Source organism: Amblyomma mixtum, chromosome 4, assembly GCF_055824585.1.
Source record: "Amblyomma mixtum isolate Tamu chromosome 4, ASM5582458v1, whole genome shotgun sequence".
NCBI classification, from domain to species: Eukaryota; Metazoa; Arthropoda; class Arachnida; order Ixodida; family Ixodidae; genus Amblyomma; species Amblyomma mixtum.
Genome location: NC_143015.1, coordinates 144,332,383 through 144,352,837, shown reverse-complemented (window position 1 = coordinate 144,352,837; position 20,455 = coordinate 144,332,383). Strand labels below are relative to the sequence as shown.

General features: G+C 49.5%; 2 protein-coding genes across 10 annotated transcripts in view; both read right to left on the bottom strand.

The window, feature by feature from the left end:
- Positions 1-20,455, bottom strand: part of LOC149348587 (uncharacterized) — a 176,909-nt gene that overhangs the window by 99,100 nt on the left and 57,354 nt on the right. The gene's annotated exons all lie outside the window — the stretch shown is intronic.
- On the bottom strand, positions 7,021-18,087 carry LOC149348590 (uncharacterized). Of its 2 annotated transcripts, none has more exons than XM_089588214.1 (4): positions 17,353-18,087; positions 13,744-13,914; positions 12,252-12,371; positions 7,021-7,253 (listed from the first exon to the last, which is right to left on the bottom strand). In XM_089588214.1, exons 1-4 carry the CDS (start codon positions 17,400-17,402, stop codon positions 7,214-7,216), a joined length of 381 nt encoding a protein of 126 aa, XP_089444340.1. In that variant the 5' UTR covers positions 17,403-18,087; the 3' UTR covers positions 7,021-7,213. The 2 variants fall into 2 exon arrangements, with proteins under 2 accessions (XP_089444340.1, XP_089444339.1); XM_089588213.1 differs by lacking the exon at positions 7,021-7,253 and adding an exon at positions 9,121-9,225.

Genomic DNA, 20,455 nt, shown 5'->3' with positions numbered 1-20,455 from the left:
CGTTAGCCTATTTAGGAGGCTCTCTTTCTCTTTATGCTATTTTCCAAGGACCTCCCACAGAAAAAGGACTACATTGCGTTCTTCGTTAGTTAGTTAGTTATATGGGGTTTTATGGCGCATAAGCAACTATGGCTATCATGCGCCAGACACAAGGTTAGATGTTATGTCAAGTGTACAGAGGTTACATTATAATAGATTTAAAGCATTGGCTTTCTTTAGAAACTTACACACAAGTGAAAACTCGACAAGTGTTTGCTCGCCTAAAAGAAATGCGGGATGAAATGGAATGTGTTCATTGTAAACTACCGTAAAAAATTTTTTTTTCAAGTTCTTCGAGACGCGAACAAGAAATTAAAGTGTGATTTACTGTGAGCTCCTCACCACACATTTCGCACAGAGGTTTGTCTTTTTTGTTAGTAAGAAGTTATGGGTGATGTGTGTGTGACCTATGCGTAAACGACATAAAATTACTTCGATAAAACGCTCTTTATGGCGGCATGATTTCCATTCTTTTAAAATGGGCTTTATGGTATGCAGCTTGTTGTGTCCTTCATTTTCCCAAGAAGCTTGCCACTTGGCTCTTAGTCTGCTATGCACTAACTTCATGTAATCTCTAGGAGCCAAATTCACATGTTGTATTTCCATGGTTCTGGTTTGTGCAGCACACATGTCGGCTCTCTCATTGTCCCTAATGCCAATGTGACTGGGAACCCAGGAGAATTTTATAACATGTTTTTGTGTTGTGACCTTTACTATATTGTTTATGATGCTTCCAATCAGTGGCTCCGTGGCATTTTTGGAGTTTAATGCTGTAAGGACGCTCAGTGAATCTGTATAAATGATGCTGTTTTTGATGTTTTCATTTGTTATTTTCTGTACCGCAACACTAATAGCATAACATTCCGCGGTGAAAACTGTAGCACATGAGGGCAGTCGTACTGAATTTTCATTTTTTCCTTGTATTACTGCGCTTCCTACATGAGCATGAGTTTTTGACCCATCAGTATAAAAGGCAGTATAATTTCTGTATTTTTGTTGTAGTGCTAGATATTCTTGTATTATATGGTCGTGTGGTGTACAGGTTTTCCTGAGGGGTGTTAGTGTGACGTCACACACTGTGGGGAGAGTGTACCACGGTGGTAGCGCTTCGTGTCTTGGGGCAATATTTTTGATTTCGTTTAGTATGTTCAGAGTTTGACATTTTTCTTCGAAGCGCAAGAGCAACGGCTTAATCGCATGGGGCTTGTTGTTGAAGAGTATTCGGGATGGGCATTTCGTGACAATTGGGTAACAGAGATGTTTGGGCTGAGAAAGGATTTTGAGGATTTATGTACAAGTTTCGGATTTTCGGAGTTTCGGATTTTTGGAGTTTTGGAGTTTCGGGGTTTTGGAGTTGCGTTCTTCATCAAATGTTGTGAGTGTGGCAGTTTTAACTGCACCATGCGAGTGATTGAAAAACTTTGCTACACATCGGAAGAATGGACCATTACCTTCAATATTTTCGTACGAGCACTTCAAAATTTTCCAATATTCAAAATTTTTGTCCAGAAATGTAGGACATGAAAGAGAGTCCATGCGCTCAAGAATTGTAAGTTGTTTATCAGCACTAGGCGCTTATTGCCGAGGAAAAACTGAATGAAGCTGTACGCATTCTCAACAAAATCTTGCTTAAATAACGAAGTTGGTTAGGCTGATAATACGGGCATGAAGTTGTAATGCCTAATACTGAAGGCACATATATGCCACTTCGCGCAGGTACATGCATTGACGCATTTGTCTCAGACACGTCATCCGTTGATGTACGTTCTAGACTAGTTAATACTCTGAAAAATGGTGCAAGCAATCAGAGAAAGAAAAAAAAAGCACTGAAGAAAGACAGCGCCGCTCTGCTTTATGAGCATTTATTTGTGTTAAGCGCTCTGTGCTGCTGTTCTGGACATCAATTAATTACTAGCAACAAACTATTCGACGCCGGAGTATTGATAGTGCCCGCCGTTGGCGAGGACGCACCTATGAAGAGTGGAACTGCACCGAAGATGCCGCGGTTTCCGTCTTCGGAGAACTGGGCCAGGCTGCTCTCGAGGTGCATGACGGGCATCGCCACGGCGACCAGCAGCGCCACGTAGGCCAGCATGAACGGAACTGCAGGGAACCACACATATATGCAAGTCTCTTACTGGTTGATAAGCTACGAACGGAAGAACACACCGCAAGGACAGGGGTAGAGGTGAGAAGAAGTGGGTTTTCACAGTGCACGACTAATACCGAAGAGACGGCAACGGACCTGATGTCAGAATATGCAGCATCTAAAACTTTCATTGGGCTATGATTATTCTCGGTTCAAAACGCGAGCCCCTTTTTTGGTGTTTTATTCTCACCAGATCCGTTTAATTACCAAAGCATGGAGTCATGCGAACATTCGTAGTAGCATGGAGTCGCAAATTATTCACATCTGGGGCGTAGTGTGAAATCTTTCCTTTTGATTAAGGTTGAGGTGCGAGGCGAGAGAATGAAGGTGCCTCTTTAGTGGCCATGCCCCAATCCCGTTTTTGGAAGAGAACACCCTCGTCAGTGCAAACATTTTTCTAACTCCACTGCAAAAGACAAAACTGTATTGCAGCTATCTAAGAGAGATCAGAGCGAACGCGCTAATCTTACTACCGAAAAGAACCATGTTGATCTACCATACACAGAAATTCGGGACAAGCCTATGGTTCAGCGGGAAGTGGTTCGTGACCGCTATTTTTTTTATCTCGTTATATTCCACAGTAACAATTAATATATCCGCAGATCTCCCCCTCAGCAAGAGTTCCTTTGTTTGCGATTAACGTTTCTGCTATCGCCAAAAAAGTCTTAACTACTCGATGCAAGTGATGTAACTTTAAAAGGAAGATTCTTCTATTCATCGAAAAATGTACCATTATCTTGAATATTTCAGTAGCAACTTTACAACATCCCACATCCTGGAGGTGTGAGACCACAATGCTCCAAAGGTTCTACATCTCACAGGCCCCTTACACGGTCACTGAACGCATCCCTAACGGCCTTTGGCGAAAAGATGGACGCGAGAGCACCCACCTCCTCCATGGGCGATGGACATCTCGGGAAAGCGGGTGGCGTTGGCGCTGCCGGCCGTCATGATGAACAGCGTGGCCAGCTTGTGCGCCCGGCTCTGGAAGCCCACCTGCGTGGTCTCCTGCGCACACATAGGATACTTGCACACTTCTTGCCTACATGGCACGCAATGTTGAGCACAGAACGGCCACTGCATGGCCATACATGTCGAGCGCTGCTGCACAATAGCCGCTAGGTTGTACGAGTGTTCCAAGGCGAGGGGTGAGCCGGACTACCTTGCACTTCTATTGGTTAACTACAAGCAACTCTTCTAAGCGCCGGTACTGAATAGTTTCTCAGCGACCGTACTATATTCGTGGTTGTCGACTGGAACCTGAGCCGCGGGGGCACATTTCGCTCCACGTCGAAATCCGCAAGAACCACAAAAGTGCCAGAATATTTTGGAGATGCTCCGGTTCTCCCGCGTAGGTTAGGCCTACCTCGCTTGACGTGCTTCCCTCCTCGCTTTCCGTCATGTTGGCAGAAGGCCTAGGTGGGACCAGGAATAGGCGGTACACTCCGGGGCCGGGAAATCCAGACGAGTTCTCCGATGGAAATACCCAGCAAATACTGCGAAGGCCTATGCAGCGGGAGATCGGAGACAGCGGACAGCGCGTGCAACGTGGCCCGTGGCTGTTCTTCTTCTGACTCGATTTCTGCTGTACGCGCCGTTCTTCGTTTACGTTTTCTATAGCGCGAGCGCGGCGGCGGTGGTGGTGATATAAATGTACAAACCGGGTCAGCCTACAGAGGTTGAGTATCTGTCCTCGCTTCGGCGAGCGCGGCTTCGGCCGCTTATCTGTTTTTTGAGCAGCGTCCGCTCCGGCGGACGCAGTTGTTCTTCTTCTTCTTCTTCACCATAAGAAAATGGCACATACCCACGCGGGGGGATTGGCCAAGGTGCGGTGGTGAATGCCAAGGAGGTATGAGTGCGGGAAAAAAGCAGTTGTTGCTGCGACGCGCGTCTTTTCTTTTCTCTTTCCTCTGCTCTTTTAACTCTCCTCTATCTGCACGTGGCAGCGGTGGTGGCTTGGCTCGAGCCAATAGCAGGTCCGCGTAATTTCCTTTCCTTCCATCAGTCACAACAACAACAACAGCCTACAGAGGTCTGTCGGCAACTGCTGTACCTCAGTCACTGATTTGAATGATTGCCTCTCTACCACTGCTCCATGAGACCAGTGTCCTCCGGAATCTTCAACCGTGATTTTGACACTGATCGCAGTTCGGCAGCCTTCAGGGGACATGATGTGAATGACGTCCTTCAAAAGAAACGTTAAATCTCCTCAAGTTGCCCAGCGATGTTTCACGCTCGTCTCAAAAACGCGGGGACGCTAAAAGAAAATAGCTCGCATTACCCACAAGAGCTCAAGCGACGCACGTATGTGAGGTGGCGCCGTGGATCTTGTGCATCCGTATCAACGTATAGGCGGAGTTCGTGCTCAGGCGATGCGAGAGCAGCTCTGTCCCGTGATGAACCTCGTGTAACGCAAGGGAGGGGCACATGCAGCGAAGTGCATAAAAGTTACGCACCACTTGCGCAGTTCTCATCCTTAGGGGAAGTTGGTGTGACCGGACTTCCAGGACATGCTCAGTTGCTCAGCTAGCATATTTAAGACTTTCTTTCCTTTTTCATTATGCCTAATGACAAACAGCTCGAATAAAAAAAAAGGAAACCACTCGCTGGTTCTTCATTTCAAGGCTACGGTGCCTCTATGCAGAATTCCGCTATTGAAAGTCTTAAATTGGTATGTTGCTTTTTGAGGAAAGGAAATGGCGCAGTATCTGTCTCACATACCTCGGTGGATACCTGAACCGCGCCCTAAGGGAAAGGAGGAAGGTAGGAGGAGTGAAAGAAGAAAGAGAAATAGGTACCGTAATGGAGGCCTCCGGAATAATTTCGACGACCTAGGGATTCTTAACGTGCACTGACATCGCACATCACAGGGGGCCTTTTGGGTTTTGTTTCCATCGAAACGCGGCCGCCGCGGTCGGGTTCGGACCCGGGTACTTCGGTTCAGTAGCCGGGCGCCTTAACCACTGAGCTTGTGGCTGTATTGCGTTGACCTCTTTGCATTCCGTCAAGCCCGTCCGTTCCCTGCCAGGTAGTGACGCGCAGTGACCGAACGCTTCGTGTGTGCTACCTTGGACGACGATAAGATGGACACCCCACTCCAGCTGTACTGTGCATTGTGTCGTGCGCGTGTGCTTGTAATCTACTTTAATCAGATCATCACGCGCACCCGACGTGCATAAATGTTAATATATCAGTATGTAAATAGATTTCTTATAGTGAACCTCTCCCCCTATCCTAACTGTCTCGTTACCTCTTTAATTTCATTTCTCCAGTCTGCCTGATATCGCTTTATTTTCGCTACCCCAGCTGAGGTGCTTCCCGTAGCGAGGGCTGATGCCGGGGCAGCAAAAATCTTTTCCTTATTACAACCACTACTACTACTATTACTACTACTATTACTACTTTTGCGCAGAAGTCACTGCGCAGAAAAGCTTCACGCAGGTGGATGGAGGGATGGGATGGGGAAACTATATTTAGCAAGAAAGTTCGAGGCCGGCAGGCCTCCTGGGTCTCGTCATGTCCCCACTCACGGTCTAAACGCCCATGTTGTGTTGGTTCATGGCGTATGAGGCCCGGCTGACGGCGATCTTCTGCCGGTCAGGTCCGCTGACCGCAGTAAGGTCTTTCAGTGGGAGATGCACCGGCCCGGCAGGGGGCAGGGGACGCCGGGCATGATAGGAGGATGTGGATAAGGGTGACCTTGGAGTGGGAGCACAAGATGCATATGGAGGGTGGGGGAACCGGCATAAATTAGAAAGGTTGGCTGGTGCATGCAGAATCTGCGGCTCAGCTAATCCGCGCGGACTGAGCTGGAGTTCCGCTTAGTTGGCACTTCCAGAGTAAGCGCCCAGGTTCAATTCCTATAGTCACGATAAAATTTCTCAGCACGCATCCAGCAACCAGAACCTCCGCAACTTGCAAACTTTACTAGGAACAATGCGCACAATAATTTGCGCCATGTATGTGCGCTTCATTATGGCGCAGGGAGCGCCATCACGTGCCACTTCTTAAAGCAAAGTAGCGTGCTAAGTAGATGCGCGAGAACATTCGGCTGCAGTATTACTCCAGCAGCTTTCTGGAGCAAAAGCTCTTCTCCTCCCGTACAAAGCTGAAGGTCATATGGCTACGAAATATGACCTTGAAACCAGGAGGAGCAGAGGCTTGGCTCTGATGTCATGCCAGCCACAGCTGCGCGCATTGAGCCGACGGCACACTCGAAACCACCGGAAATCGCGCAACGCACTGTCTGCCAACGTTGCTGTCCGCTGTATAAAAGAGCGTGGTGTGCGCTTACCTTTATCGCATCTGTTCTCGCTTCGGCGAGCGCGGCTGCGGCCGCTTCTTTTTGAGCAGCGTCCGCTCCGGCGGACGCAGTTGTTGCTGCGACGCGCGTCTTTTCTTTCCTTTTTCTCTTTCCTCTGATCTTTTAACTCTCCTCTATCTGCACGTGGCAGCGGTGGTGGCTTGGCTAGAGCCAGTAGCAGGCCCGTGCAATTTCCTCTTCATCCTTCTCTCAGTCACAACAACAACAACAACAACCTTTATCGCACGACGCGCTGTCCGTTCTAGAAAAGTGCGTGGTGTACGCTTAGCTTTACCGCGCGACGCGCTGTACGCTGTATAAAAGCCCGTGGTGCGCGCTTACCTTTGTGCGGTTGAATTAAGAGAGCTTTCGCTCATATTAGTAGGTTCAGTCAGGTTGAACTAGAGGTGATTTTTGGGTCTGGATGATCCGAGCTCAAGATGTTTTCAAGACAGAACGTTAGGCGAACTTACGCCGGTACGGAGTAACACCGTACACTAAACACACGTCGGAAACATACTTGCACGGGGAAGAGAGGTGAAATGCACATTTATTCGTTTTGGGTCAGGGTGCCTCAGGTACACAGGAGAGGTGGAACACGCCAGCGCTGTTGCAGCTTGAGGCTGGCCGCGCAGGTTGGCAGTGGTTTGCAGGCCCTAGCACGTGGCGTATCCTCTGCGCTCCTTTTGAATCCACTGCCCATGTTGTTCTGCTGTCCCAGGTCATCCGTCAGGAAAGTCCGCTTCGCCGTGGTGCTCACTCCTGTCATGATGAGAAGCACCAGTTCGCTTTTACTGCAGGACCGATGCGATTGCAAAACACGACTCACAAACGCTCCGGAGTTGGCCTCCGCGGAGCAAAAAGAGAGGAACTGACAATGTAGACTAAATCCTCGACAAGGTGTCCTGTCGTTTTGGTTTGTAGATCTGTGCGGCTGTATTTGAAAGCGGTCAACAGCACTATCCCTGAAAAGTCGTCGCTGTGTTTGAGAAGTACGCGTCAAGTAATTTACCAGGAGCCTACCCACAAAACCGAAATGCTAAAGGCTCGTGTCCTGTGCGGTATAAGTGCACGTTAAAGAACCCCAGATGGAAATTCCGGAGCCCTTCACTACGGCGTCCCTCACAGCCTCAGTCACTTTGGGATTATGGGTATTCGTTATACTCTATTATCGTTTAAGCTGTCTGGTTTGTGTGAAAGAAATTCTAACCTGCAACAGCAGGAGATTTTGCTTTTCGCTTTTAGTCTTTCGCCCTTACTTTTTTGCTCCAATACAATCATTTGCCTCGTGGTCGCAAATGTATGCAGAAGCCTATGCCAATGACGTAAAATCTAAATAGAGGTGAATAAAAAGGCAGTAAGATGTCTTCTATCGCACAGCATCAGCTCACTTCCTTTTTACTCCCATATAGGCGTATTCGTGTCTAGATTGTAGGCTTTGCTTTTTGATAATGTATATGATTTTAAATTGCGCTGGCGCAGATGGCGCAGGATGGTGACAGGGAAATGGCGGATGGGTGGCGATTTTGATGGGGTAGGGGTGGGGAGAAGGGTGGATGTGTGAGGGTGAGCCTTTCCTCTCACACGCCTATGCCGACATTTTCCGGAACAGCACTGCTACTAGCATCGCAGTAAAACTGTGTTGAAAATCGGCGCTCCCTTTGTATCGCTGACGAATTGCTTTGAGCTCTTGTTCTTAAATATTCCTCGTCAACGCGACGGAGTTCTCTGAAACAGTGTGGATAGATGTTAGCGCATTTAATTACACTATATTCGTCTGGAGGGACAGTAGTGGGCCGGGACGAATATGCGGGCGCAAAAATGGAAATGAACACTGGGCTGCTACCGCATGCTCACGCATGCAATTTATATGCTCCTTACATTTGCCGCCATCACTTCCGCACTCGCTCATCACGGTTTCCAGCATTGGGATACAAGCGCATTGACAGATCGAAAAATTTCTCGCAACAACGAAACAATGAGATTTCTGTCGTGTTTCCTTTCGCCCCTATGGACCTGCGCTGGCAGGTTTCAAATCCTCGAAATTCGGCGTTAGTGTTCTCCGGAGCACTCCATTCGTGCACGCATGACAACGAACCCACGAACCACCCGCAATGTTCACTGAGCATGCCCACTATCTGCAGGGCGGCCTAGCTTATCGCTCTGCATAGGCATGCAGACACACTGGAACGAATGCCGGGACGGAACACAATGGCTTCTAACATGGTGTTTTTCTTACTATAATGGTTTTGTCGCGCATAATGCTTCACTTTCTCGAACTGCCTCCATGAGAAATGAAAGAACCAAGTCTCACGTTATTTTGCCGCGCCGAATTGAGAGCGCTATCTCTCATCAAGTTTTTTAGCTCTGAAACGTTTCAGAGAAACAATAAAGTTTCAGGGAAACAATATAATTTTACTGAAAACATTTCCGTATACTTTAAAAACATGTCGCCGGCATTTATTAGAGATCACCTCTTTGAGATCTGCGCACAAATCCAGAGTTTGCATTCGGCGTGCGCTGGGAACTACACCTGCGGGCGTTCTCTGCGAGAACTTGGGCGCGCTCACAACCATTGTGGAATCACTCAAGTCCCCCAGTCACTCTGCATTTAATGTGCGCCCTCCGGCCAACTCACGAGGAAGACATCGCAGAATCCGGAGCACAGCGCCGACGCGGTCCATCACGTGACGGCCTCTTTGCAGACATCCCTGGAACCACGGCTACAGGAACCCTGGGGATAAAGGTATGATGGACCTCAGTCACGGCTCTCCGCTGCAGGCGTACCCGCAGCGTTCAGAACAGAGTACCATAGATTAGAGAACGAAACCGTGACCATATGCTGGTTGAAACAAGACGCACGAAGCTGATAAGGACACAGCATGCGATGCTGTAATGGTCCGTAATGGTCTACCGCAGCACACTGCATACCGCATTGCAAGGCAGATGCATGAAGATACTGGAAGGGGCCGGAAGCATCCGAAAAGGTGAGAAATTGTCTGATATAGGTTGATACTTTTAGGGGACGTACAGCATTCGCGGTAGTATCAACACTTGGCTCGCACGCGAATTCTATAGACGACTCCGATTAAAATGATGTGTCCATTATAACCCACGGGATTCGCACCAAAGAATCGTCTGGGGCATTTAGTTCACACATGATGCAGACTTCGGCACGCGCACATTGCGACAGACCTAATATTTTTTTTTTCATTTATCGTGACGCTTAGACTCAAGAAAAAGCTGGCAGAAGATGGTTTAAGGGAAGAAAAAAGATGAGAAAGTTGGCCATGCCGAAAAGAGATTAGTTTCAGAGAGCGTCTCTGATGCTCGGGAGGACACAGTTTGGTGTCTGAATAAATTTGGAGCGTTAGTTTCCGACCAAGAGCCAGGAATTAAGTTGAGCCCACTTATAACGAACTTGATCGTCACGCGGCATTTGTTCGTTGTATCCAAAGTTCGTAGTAAGTGGACCACCTATAATACGGACGAAAAGAGCAAGCGAGACGAAAGCTAACTTTATTTTTGAAAAAAAGTCCATGATGCATGTCTGCTTCTTCAAAGCTCATCGCATCACTGCCGTTTCTAATTTTTCCAGCGCGGTAATATGCTCATCGCCAAGGCCTCTGCTGCACACGAGTTCCTTAAGCGACGCGATGTAACCGATCGCGGTTGAAGCGTTCACAGCAACCGGAGGTAGAGCAGCATCCTCGTCATCGTCCTCGTCGGTCTCTGGTCAGTCAGGAAGGGCTCGCACTTCACGCACAATAGCTTCGTCAGTGCATGGCTCCGCAAAGTCGGCGTCGTCATCAGCAGAAACGAAATCGTCCCAGGCAACGTCAGTTCCGGCCAGCTGCGTGTCAACGACGCGCTACCACAAGTCCTCGTGCGACCGGCCTTCCGGTGGGTGATCTATGGCGTCCTCGGTGCCTGGGCCCATAAAACCCGCCTTGCGGAAGCAATTTGCTATGCACTCCGCGGTGAGTTCCATCCACGCCGCTTTCAACATCTCCACGGCGGCAAGCAAGCTGATGCGAACTGGCATGGCAGCATCAATCGCGATCAACAAGCGTTGGATGACGCGCCGCTGGTAGCACACCTTGAACGCATGAATGATGCCCATATCCGGCGGCTGAATTTTGCAGGTTGCATTGGGAAGCAAGAAGAGCACTGCCACCGCACACAAGGGAGGCTGCACATGGTGCGCCGCATAATTATCCAGCACGAGCAGGGCCTTCCTGTTTTTTCGTGCCATGTCGCGGTCGAACTCGACAAGCCACTCGGCAAATAAGTCACGACTCATCCAGGTTTTTGTATTGTTCCTGTAGCATACGGGCACGTAGCTTCCAAAGCATCCCGGCTTACGTGACTTGCCTATGACAAAAGGCAGCCGCCGGTCACTGCCGTCCATATTGACACACAGAAGAACGGTTATGCGCAACCTGCTGTTCTTCCCTCCTGCTCACTTGTCGCCTTTCAAGGCATGCGTTTTAGATGGCAACATCTGATAAAACAACGCAGTCTCGTCGGCATTGTAAACGTCCCGTGAAGCATAGCTCGTGATTGTTGGGAGGTTGTCGGAAAGCCACGCATCGACGTCATCGTTGTTCACAGACGCGGCCTCGCCGACGACCGCCTTGAAAACAATTCCGTGGCGAGCCTTAAACCGGTGGAGCCATCCATTGCCTGGGCTGAAATCGGGAAAGTCCAAAAGGGAGGCGAAGTCTTTAGCTTTCGAGAGCATCAGCGGTCCACTGATCAGAACGTTGCGAGACCGGGCGTCAGCGAACCACTTCAGCAGTGAGTCCTCAACGTCCGCGTAGATCGCCTTCCGAAGGCGCTTTCTAGTCGTCGGGTCGGCATTCACGGCAGCACCAAGATTCTTTTCCTTGCCCTTAGCAATGGTTGAAATGGTCGATTTCGACAGTGCGTACTTCTTGACCAGTTCGCAGTTTTTTGCACCTTGAGCAAGTTCATTAACAATGGCCATCATCGTTGCGATGTCGACAGCTTTCCTTTTAGCACCTGAAGAGGTCGGCGTACAGTCCTCCATCGCACCAGGCGCAAGTCAAGCCCTTGGGCTCGCGCGTTGAAGCAGCCTTCAACTCCCCGATCTGGGGAAGACACGGATGCGGCAACGATGTCAACGCAGTGCCATCGCACAGAGAGAATCGACGGCGCAATGCCCTCAGCGCGGGGTGGCAACGGAGCAACAAATCACGTGGATGCATCACAGCGACGCGGGCGGCGCCACTTTCTCTTTCGTCACCGCGCGCGCGCTTTTTCGTTTTCATTTTCAACGCGCACTTTTTCTTTTTTTTTTTACTTTATTTTACCCGCAAAGGAGCGCCGGGGGACACTTTGTGCGCTCTGTTGTCGAGTCGTGTCAGGGGAACACAAAGTGCGCGAAATTCGCCTGCTGCGGGTTCGCAGTCGAGCGAAACCGCGCCAAACACCGCCGGCTCGGTCAACTACGGGGGCCCGACAGCTTCGCGTTCGCTCTAACCGAGTGTTGAGGCCACAACAGTTCGTTCTATGTGAGACACTGTGCCATTGCCCCAATATATATTTTGACGGTAGCACCGCCCTCGTTCGTACTAAGCGAGCGTTCGTTATATCTGCGGCTGTTATAAGTGGGCTCGACTGTATGTCCCAGGTACTCTCCACTGATTCCTGCTACCGACTTCTTGACGCCTGCTGCAACTCTTGCCATGTGTTAGGTCAGCAAAACGACGGTGACTATCGTAATGCCATACGTACGCATTTGTCGGCACGCGTCCATTGGTGGCTCCTTGGAGAATGGCCGCACACCAGAAAGCACCGCTGGCATTGGACACAAGGCGCCTGCATGGCTCCCTCAGCCTTGAGTCGACCGACAGGCTGTGGAAAGGGCATAAACATGTAACGCATCATCGTTGCTTTTTCACGCATCTTTCATGCATTTCTATATGCAGTCGTCTCCAAAAAGCAAAGTTTGTTTCGGGTAATTCTGGCTTCCGTCTGCGCCATAATAAATCGAAAAAAAAAGAGTTTTGTGCAGATATTTAGGGGAGTCAAAGGGAATGTTTAGGGGATTGAAAGGATACATGCAGGAAATAGGTACTCGCGTTTAAATCCATGGTACAAAGGAGTATGACAGAATGGTTTATATAGCGGATGGTGCCGTAGAAAGAGGGACTTCTTGAATCTGGTTCAAGACAGCGAGTTGTTGTCCAGTAATGCTAGCATGACTTTTGCATGGCTGGATCTTATTAGGCGAGCCTTTAATGCCTCATACTGTCGTTAGCAGCCGTGTCGGCAGATGTGTCCGCGTTTCGGCGTCACTACTGAAAAAACATTCAGGGGGCACTTTGGCTCTCTAAAGTGCTCCAAGGCGAAAGCGTGTCCTGGCGCACTGTTCTTTTTTTAAGTTTTTTTAATATTATATTTTGATTTTTGGTTCTTTCCTTATTTTTATTTTTTTTATTTCTTTTATTTTACTTATAAAACCCATGCATTCACTAGATGTGCCTTTATTCATGCTCAAACCCTGAGCCTTCGTGGCGGAGTGGTAGCGACTCCACTTGAAATGCCAGGGGCCCTGGTTGGATTACAGGACCTCGACACTGTTTCTTGTATAGTAGTGACGCCGAAACGCGGACACGCTAACATTCCACGTCGAATGACACCATACACTCGTCCGTTTCGAGTTGCACGTGGCAAAGACGTCGGACGAAGTGGTGGACGAGTACAACTGGAAGCGGACGACTGCATGGTTTCATTCGACGTGGCCTCGCTCTTTACCAGCGTACCTGTGCCCTTTTCCGTTTCCGCGGCGAAGCCAGGGCTCGAAGCGAACGCTGACCTAGGCACCAGGACGAGCCTGGAGTCAGAAGAACTCTGCCGGCTTTTGGAGTTTTGCCTAACGGCACAGCTTTTTCCTTCAAAGAAGAATTTTATAAGCAGACCAGCGGCACTGCCATGGGCGCCGCGATCTCGGTGTCTGCTGCCAACCTGACGATCGAGGCCATCGAAGTTAAGGCACTCATGCCGTTTAAAGAAAAACCAAAAGTTTTCATTCGTTACACTGACGACTGCTTCTGCATTCTGAAGACACCGCAGGTCGAAAAATTTCTGGCACACCTCAACTGAGTCGAACCTTCTATTCAGTTCACAATGGAACGAGAAGTGAGCAACACCGGCCGCAAGCAGAACACTCACGCGCGCCACCCTGCGGCGGATGTGTCAGTTATGAGCAGCACCGTCTCCTCACCTCGTGCTCCGCAGCTGTCTGGAGCTGGCGGCGGATGCGCTGCTTGAGGCCGCATCCGCCGAAGTGACGCAGCGGTTACACTGCCGTGACGAAGTCGGTGTAGGCTGATGGGAGTCTAACGCTCCGCAGGGGCATTGGTGCCACCATTGGCTTCCAAGGAAGACACCGAGACTGGAGGAGACAAAGATGAGAATTCGGAAGGCAGCGGTTAGAGATATATCGACGGGGCTGCAACGCTGCTGCAAGCGATATCGACGGTGCTGCAGGCTCTACAGCCTGGTGTGCAGGGGTTCGAAGTCTGCGCGAAGCATGAGCGATTGAAAAGGGAAACCCTTTCAAGACAAGCAGCTTAGTCAACTAGCTGTGTGGAAGCTGAAATGGACGCCCTGCAAAGCTGCAGCGCATAGAAGATTCAGGCAATACAAGGAGCAAAACACAACCGCTTCGTTTTAGGAAAGGCCACCTAACTATAAGGTTGAAATACCTGAGGGCAGAAAATCAGAGTGCCCACGAAGTAACGATCACAAAATACAAGCCTAGATAATTTATTGAATCATAGGAGTAGGCATTCTTTCCAAAAACATAAATAAGTAAAATAATTATGAGCACTATTTTATTGGCGCAAAGGCACCGTCGGTCCATAGAGTACCATGCTTTAACTAACGTTCTTTGCCGGACGTGGGTGTCAAACACTCCTTTTCCAAAGCACAAGCCCAGTTTTCCCGGACACTGAGTAAGGAGCGTCGTGTGCTGTACGCGAGGAGATACTAAGTCCCGAACATTGCGGTCACTATTCCTTCTTTCTTCTAGCTGCAAAATATGACCTACGAAATGGGCGGTGCGCTCGATATTTCGAAGCCTACGGGAAAGCAAGGAGATGTACAGAGGTTTTGAAATTCCGCCGCGATTTCCACCGTTCAGCGCCACGCGGCGTGTGGTGGCGGCAGTGCAAACTAAAAGCGCTTGTCCAGATTTCCTGGGCTTGTTCGACACCAGAAAAAGCTGACTGTTTGGTCTGGGTGAACCGTTCTAAACCTTTGGAAAGCTGGTGGGCACAAGGCGGGCACCCGGAGGCAATGGTTAACGAAACACCACACAGCCCGCAAACGATGTCGACTCTGTAAGCACTAGGTCGCGGCGGAGACGTTTTCTAAGAAAGAAATTAATCTTTAGGCCATCTGCAACAAATATTGTCGCCGCGTAAAAAGACTCTTCTAGATGATATATTTCAGGAGAAATAAAAAATAACAGATGACATTTCTAATAGGAGTGAGTGTGCCAAAAACCTAAAAAAAAAAATAGATTTTTTTCCGGCTACCAAAAAGTCAAAAACAGGAGCGGCGGTTTAGAAATGCCATTGACTGATGCAAAATATGTTTATTTGCTTGCTCAATATTCTCAGAACATGTGGGTGCGCCGCCTAGTCCGGTAGTCCACTGGCTGTTGCTGCTGCGCTGGTCCTCGCCACCAGCCAAAGTTGACGGTCAGGATCATCGCTGAGCAGAAGAGCCTCCCACTGCTCCTCTTACGGGTTTTCAACGGGGTCAACTAAGGGATTAAATTGGCCTGCCCACACCATGTGGCAGATGTTAGCTACCTCTCCACAGTGTGGGCACTGCGGACAGTACAGTGTGGGGTACCACTGGTGTAACTTAGCTGGCGTTGGGTGTGCGTTGGTATGTAGTCTCCTAAGGGTGTTCTCTTCTAACTTATTGAGGTATTTGTGTGGTGTTGGGTACTCCTTCCTGGCTGTTCTGTATGGCGCGAGATTGTCAGCATACACTGCTAAACCTATTAGGTCGCGGCAAATTTCATGGTCATAAGGGGAGACGCCCGGTATAGAAGAGCTCTCGGGTTTTCTTTCGATGGCGCCAGCTGCCAACGAACTGCGACAGACTGCTGTCAGAAATCAATGACCGTCCCTTAGGTACTTTAATGGATGCACGCTAGAGCAGACCATAGTCAAGGGCATGTTACGTGACCGCTACCAATCACAGTGGTGACGTCACTTTTGCTACTTGCTACAAGAAATGGATGCTGATTGAATAATTTGTTACAATCGCTGTTCATATTATGACTCAAATGGCGCATTCTGATAGTTCAAGCGTATTCACATGCTCAATCATATCGAGATACTTGTCGCTCGATATTTGACGTGGCCGACATGTCCTGACGAGCGCGATTATAATTTTAGACAAGGCGCTAATTGCTACTTGCCGCAAAAAAAAAAGAAAAATGGTTGCCTCGTGTCGGCCAACGGCTTCTTAAGAGCGTCAGATACATGTTCATATGACCCCCAAGAGCAACGCTTATAAACAAAGGTGCAGGATATGACACAGAACAGCAGAACGTGCTCACCGTACGCCTCCTCTGCCGGTGGCCCTACCCCGGCCCCTCTTATCTGTGCAGGGAGCCTGTTCAGCGGAGTTAGCGCCGCGAGCAATGCGAGGAGCCCGGCCCCTGGTTGGTTGGTCGCCTGTGGTTGGCGCAGGCCTGCATGGGAGGGGCGCAAGCAATTATGTGCCGCATACTGGGAGCTGCCCTCGCCCTTTACAGCTTAGCGGCGATGACCGCTCAGACCATGGCTTTGCATTTTCACTAAAGAGGCAAGGTGCTTCAACAGAGACACGTCTATGAGGGCCACTTTGCGAAAACTATACGGCAACATGTTTCCCAGGTGAGCGTGATGAATGCAGATCTGAAGGCGATAAATGAGGGATAAAGCTTTAGACACCCATGAATAAACTAGCCACATCTTCGTCGGCAGCCCGATAGTACTGCCGCAGACTCAAAACACGAATGTGTGCGGAAGTGTTATATTTTCCATGTCATGCAGATCATGTCCTGTACTCCGTGCTGTTGGGCGATAAGAGTGCTTGTGCTCGCGCACATAGCGAAATAGTTTTCTTTTCTGTTCGTATATAAGCAATCACTTCGGTGTCTGCAGGTCACGTATTCACAATCCTTGCATGAGTTGCTGTAAGTGCAAGGACGGAAACTGCGCTCAGTTCCGCCAATCATTTCTGTGGGCGTTTCCAGTTCCTCATCTGCCTTTGGATGCAGGCAGAGCTTGGCTGGCGTTGCATGGTATTACTTCCATAGCTGAGAGGCCGGGACTCATAGGTGTGTCACAAGAACAAATCCTGAAATGATCGGAAATCGCGCCGTTTGTTTCTGTGGCGTCGTATCACCGCACAGCTCTTATGGAGATAGTTCGTCGTCGGTGCCGCTGTCGTGAAAAGTACAGATTGAACAATTTGGCCACAAGAGCAAGGCGTTTGACAGGAAAAAAATATTTTATGAAGTCTAGTGTATTTCACCACTGCTCACTACCTACCGTACGGTTTCGGGAAAGCGCACACTCGAAATTTCCATGCAGGACATCACAGGTTGGCGACACTAAACCAGGAAGCTCCAGCTGCAGAATAGCAGGACAGACTCGTTCTCTTGACATTCCGGTTTACGACAGCACAAGTGACGAGCAACCTAGCACAGTCCTTCCTTGCGACCAGCATTGAGCAATGGAACCCTGCTTTGCAGGCGCCATCTGTATCCTCAATTCAGTGCAAGCGAATAGCTGAAGAGCGAAGGGGTGGATGGCAGGCACACCTAGCTCCAGCTTCTCCTTGTTTGTTGCTTGCGCCTTCGGCCGCGGACATGGCCCGGGTCTTCGTCCGCAGGCGGGTCGCCGGGCCACCTTCTTCTTGGTGTACGCTGGGCACTTGCTCCCTGCAGAGGACGGAGACAAGGAATGCCGTGGCACGTGATTTATCCCAAGTGGTGCACGACGACCCTCGGCAGTTTAGCAGAGATTTGCCACAGGGCTCATTTTCTAAGGAGGTCCGTTTTATTGCGAAAGCAATACTAGTTGCACTTTCAGCCCATCGCGTAGCGAGGCCGGTAGCTACCAAATTAGCATACTGGATTGGGTTGGACTGGATCAATCCAATCAATCAGGACGGGGTCGGCCGTACTCCATACTAGATAAATATAGCTGACACAACAAGCACTGAGCCCGGCACCAGCAGCACAGAGCAACTGTAGAGGCAACGCGAAGGTGACACGTGAGCGCCCTCGCACCAGGAAGAAAAAAGTTCTGCCGTCACCATAGCGCAGAGTTTTACTCCCTCGATTAGCGCAAACTACTGCCGCCAGAATTCTAGAGCGAAAAGGCGGGCACCCTTTTTCGCATGCCGCGCCCGCTCCCGTAATCGGCGATTGTGTTCGTCGCATGGATCGCCTTCACCGATGCCATGAGGGACGAAACACGATTAGGGCTTGTCGCTGGTGCAACGATTAACGTGACTCGCCAGTCACATGCAGTTTCCTATGTTGCCAAAGTCCACTGTCCGGTCCCACAAATTCAGACACTCCATCATCATCATCATCAGCGTGATTACAACAACTGCAGGGCAAAGGCCTCTCCCATGTCTCTCCAATTAACCGTGTCCTTTGTCAGTTGTCGCCACTGTATCCCCGCAAACTTCTTAATCTCATCCGCCCACCTAACTTTCTGCCGTCCCCTGCTACGTTTGCTTTCTCTTGGAATCCACTCCGTTACACTTAAATACCAGCGGTTATCTTGCCTTCACATTACATGCCCTGTCCAGGCCCATTTCTTCCTCTTGATTTCAACTAAGATGTCATTAACCCGCGTTTGTTCCCTCACCCACTCTGCCCTCTTCCGATCTCTTAGCGTTACACCTATCATTTTCCTTTCCATAGCTCGCTGCGTTGTCCTTAACTTAAGCTGAACCCTCTTTGTTAGCCTCCACATTTCTGCCCCATAGGTGAGTACCGGTAGGATACAGCTGTTGTATACTTTTCTCTTCAGGGATATTGGTAAGCTACCATTCATGATCTGAGAGAACCTGCCATATGCGCTCCACCCCATTCTTATTCTTCTAGTTATTTCCCTCTCATGATCCGGATCCGGACACTCCTTCATCGATGTCCAACGGTTGCTCCCTCTTCCAGCCGCCCAGAAGTCTCGGAAGGCGAAGGATTGCAATACGCCTGGAGAACGGCTGAACTGTGCCCACTGCTTTGCTTTTAGCGCGGCGAATGAGGTCTCATCATGCACCTTTGCCCGGAAAAGAAGTTGGTTCTCTGACGATTTTCTGTGCGCGCTTCGGGATCGCAGTCCAGCCAGAGAACACGGGAAACTCAGGTTACGCACTTCCTCCTGAGGCTGGCAAGCACACAAGCACGAAGACACAATAAAGCTGCCACACTAAAGTCTTTAGTCGCGAAATTTGCGTAATTGAAGAAACTTAGCTGGCTTCCAGAAACGTAGAAACTCGGAAGAGACGTTTTGCGAAAATGGATGACGTAATGCATGAGGAGTTTGGTAATGGCTTCTGTGATGGCACGGTCATCGTTAAGTGTCCAACGATTAGAATGCGCATTATTCTATTTTGAAACAGCGTTTGTTGGCTAACTGCACCTTCACTTTCTTGCATCTTGAATTTGACTTCTTCACGATTAGGGAAATAGATGTGAATGGCCGTAATTTCTTCTACACGCCACTGCCGACTTGGCTCCAGACTGACGCACCTGTTTGGTGGTCTCGACTACGTTGGAATGGTTCGAAGAGTGAAGTATCCCGATGAGACGTCTATCATCGTTTGTTTGTGCTTGCCGAGGTGCACGGCGAAGTGCTATCAAAACCAGACCAACAGATGACCAATGTCGCGCGAGGCGCGTGGCGTGGGCAGCGTGGTGGTTAATGACTGCGGACGGTTTGTGTGTGAGTTCGTGCGTGCGTGTATGTGTGTGAGTGCGTGCGTGCGTGCGTGCGTGCGTGCGCGTTCTGTGCGTGCGCTCGCGCTGTCTGGCTGGCTGTAGCTTCATTGTAGTGCGAAAGCACTCATACCATTGTCAGAGCCGGGCAAATATCTTACTTGCGCATCGTCCTTGTGCACCGCTCTTTGCCATAGCAACTCTGACGACAATGTTGAGCACAGACCTTTCTTGTGCATCGCACGCTGCCGCAGCAACCGTTAAGCCAATTTTAAGCCTACTTATAGGTACTAGGTGTATCTTTCTCGTGCATCGCTAGTTGCCTCAGAAACTGTGACGCAAATCGGAAAGAATTTGGCCACGCCCACACGGGAAATTTGACCTTGGCTGATTTAGACCTAAGTTGATCCGCAACCATAATTGACCGTGGCCGACAGGATGGCGACCTCCAAATTTAGCTCGGGTCATTTCCAAGAATTTGCCCCGGAACACCCCCGAAAAAGTGGCTCCCGGCTCTGAGATTTGGCCATACGTTGCTATGGCGTCGCTTGAGGCGTCACCATTTACGTCACTGCGCTCTCGCTCGTCACATATCGATTAAAGCGGAGTTAAACCGCGGCTAATTTTATTGCGAAAGCAATACTACTTGCACTTTGAAGGGCGACCACCATCGTGCCGCGGCGGTGACCACCATTGACCTTCATTTGACGTTGATTGCATTAGTTGGATTAGATTGGATTACATTACATTGGATTGGACTGGGCTGGATTGGATCAGATTAGATTAGATTAGAGTAGATTACATTGGATCGGATTCGATTGCATTAGATTGGATTGGATTGGAATGGAATGGAATGGAATGGATTGGATGGGATTGGATTGGTTTGGATTGGATTGTATAACCGATGCATCACCACAAGTCTAACCACAAGCACCACCACCAGCTACACTACCAGCAGTACCATGGCGTA

Excerpts from the sequence above, each read along its gene's own strand:
- LOC149348590 (XM_089588213.1), bottom strand. The coding sequence starts at position 17,402 with ATGTCCGCGGCCGAAGGCGCAAGCAACAAACAAGGAGAAGCTGGAGCT. Across the intron at positions 12,372-13,743 it reads AGACAGCTGCGGAGCACGAG|CCTGTCGGTCGACTCAAGGC; the intron begins GTGAGGAGACGG and ends CCCTTTCCACAG. Across the intron at positions 9,226-12,251 it reads GGACGCGTGCCGACAAATGC|GGTTCCTGTAGCCGTGGTTC; the intron begins GTACGTATGGCA and ends CTTTATCCCCAG.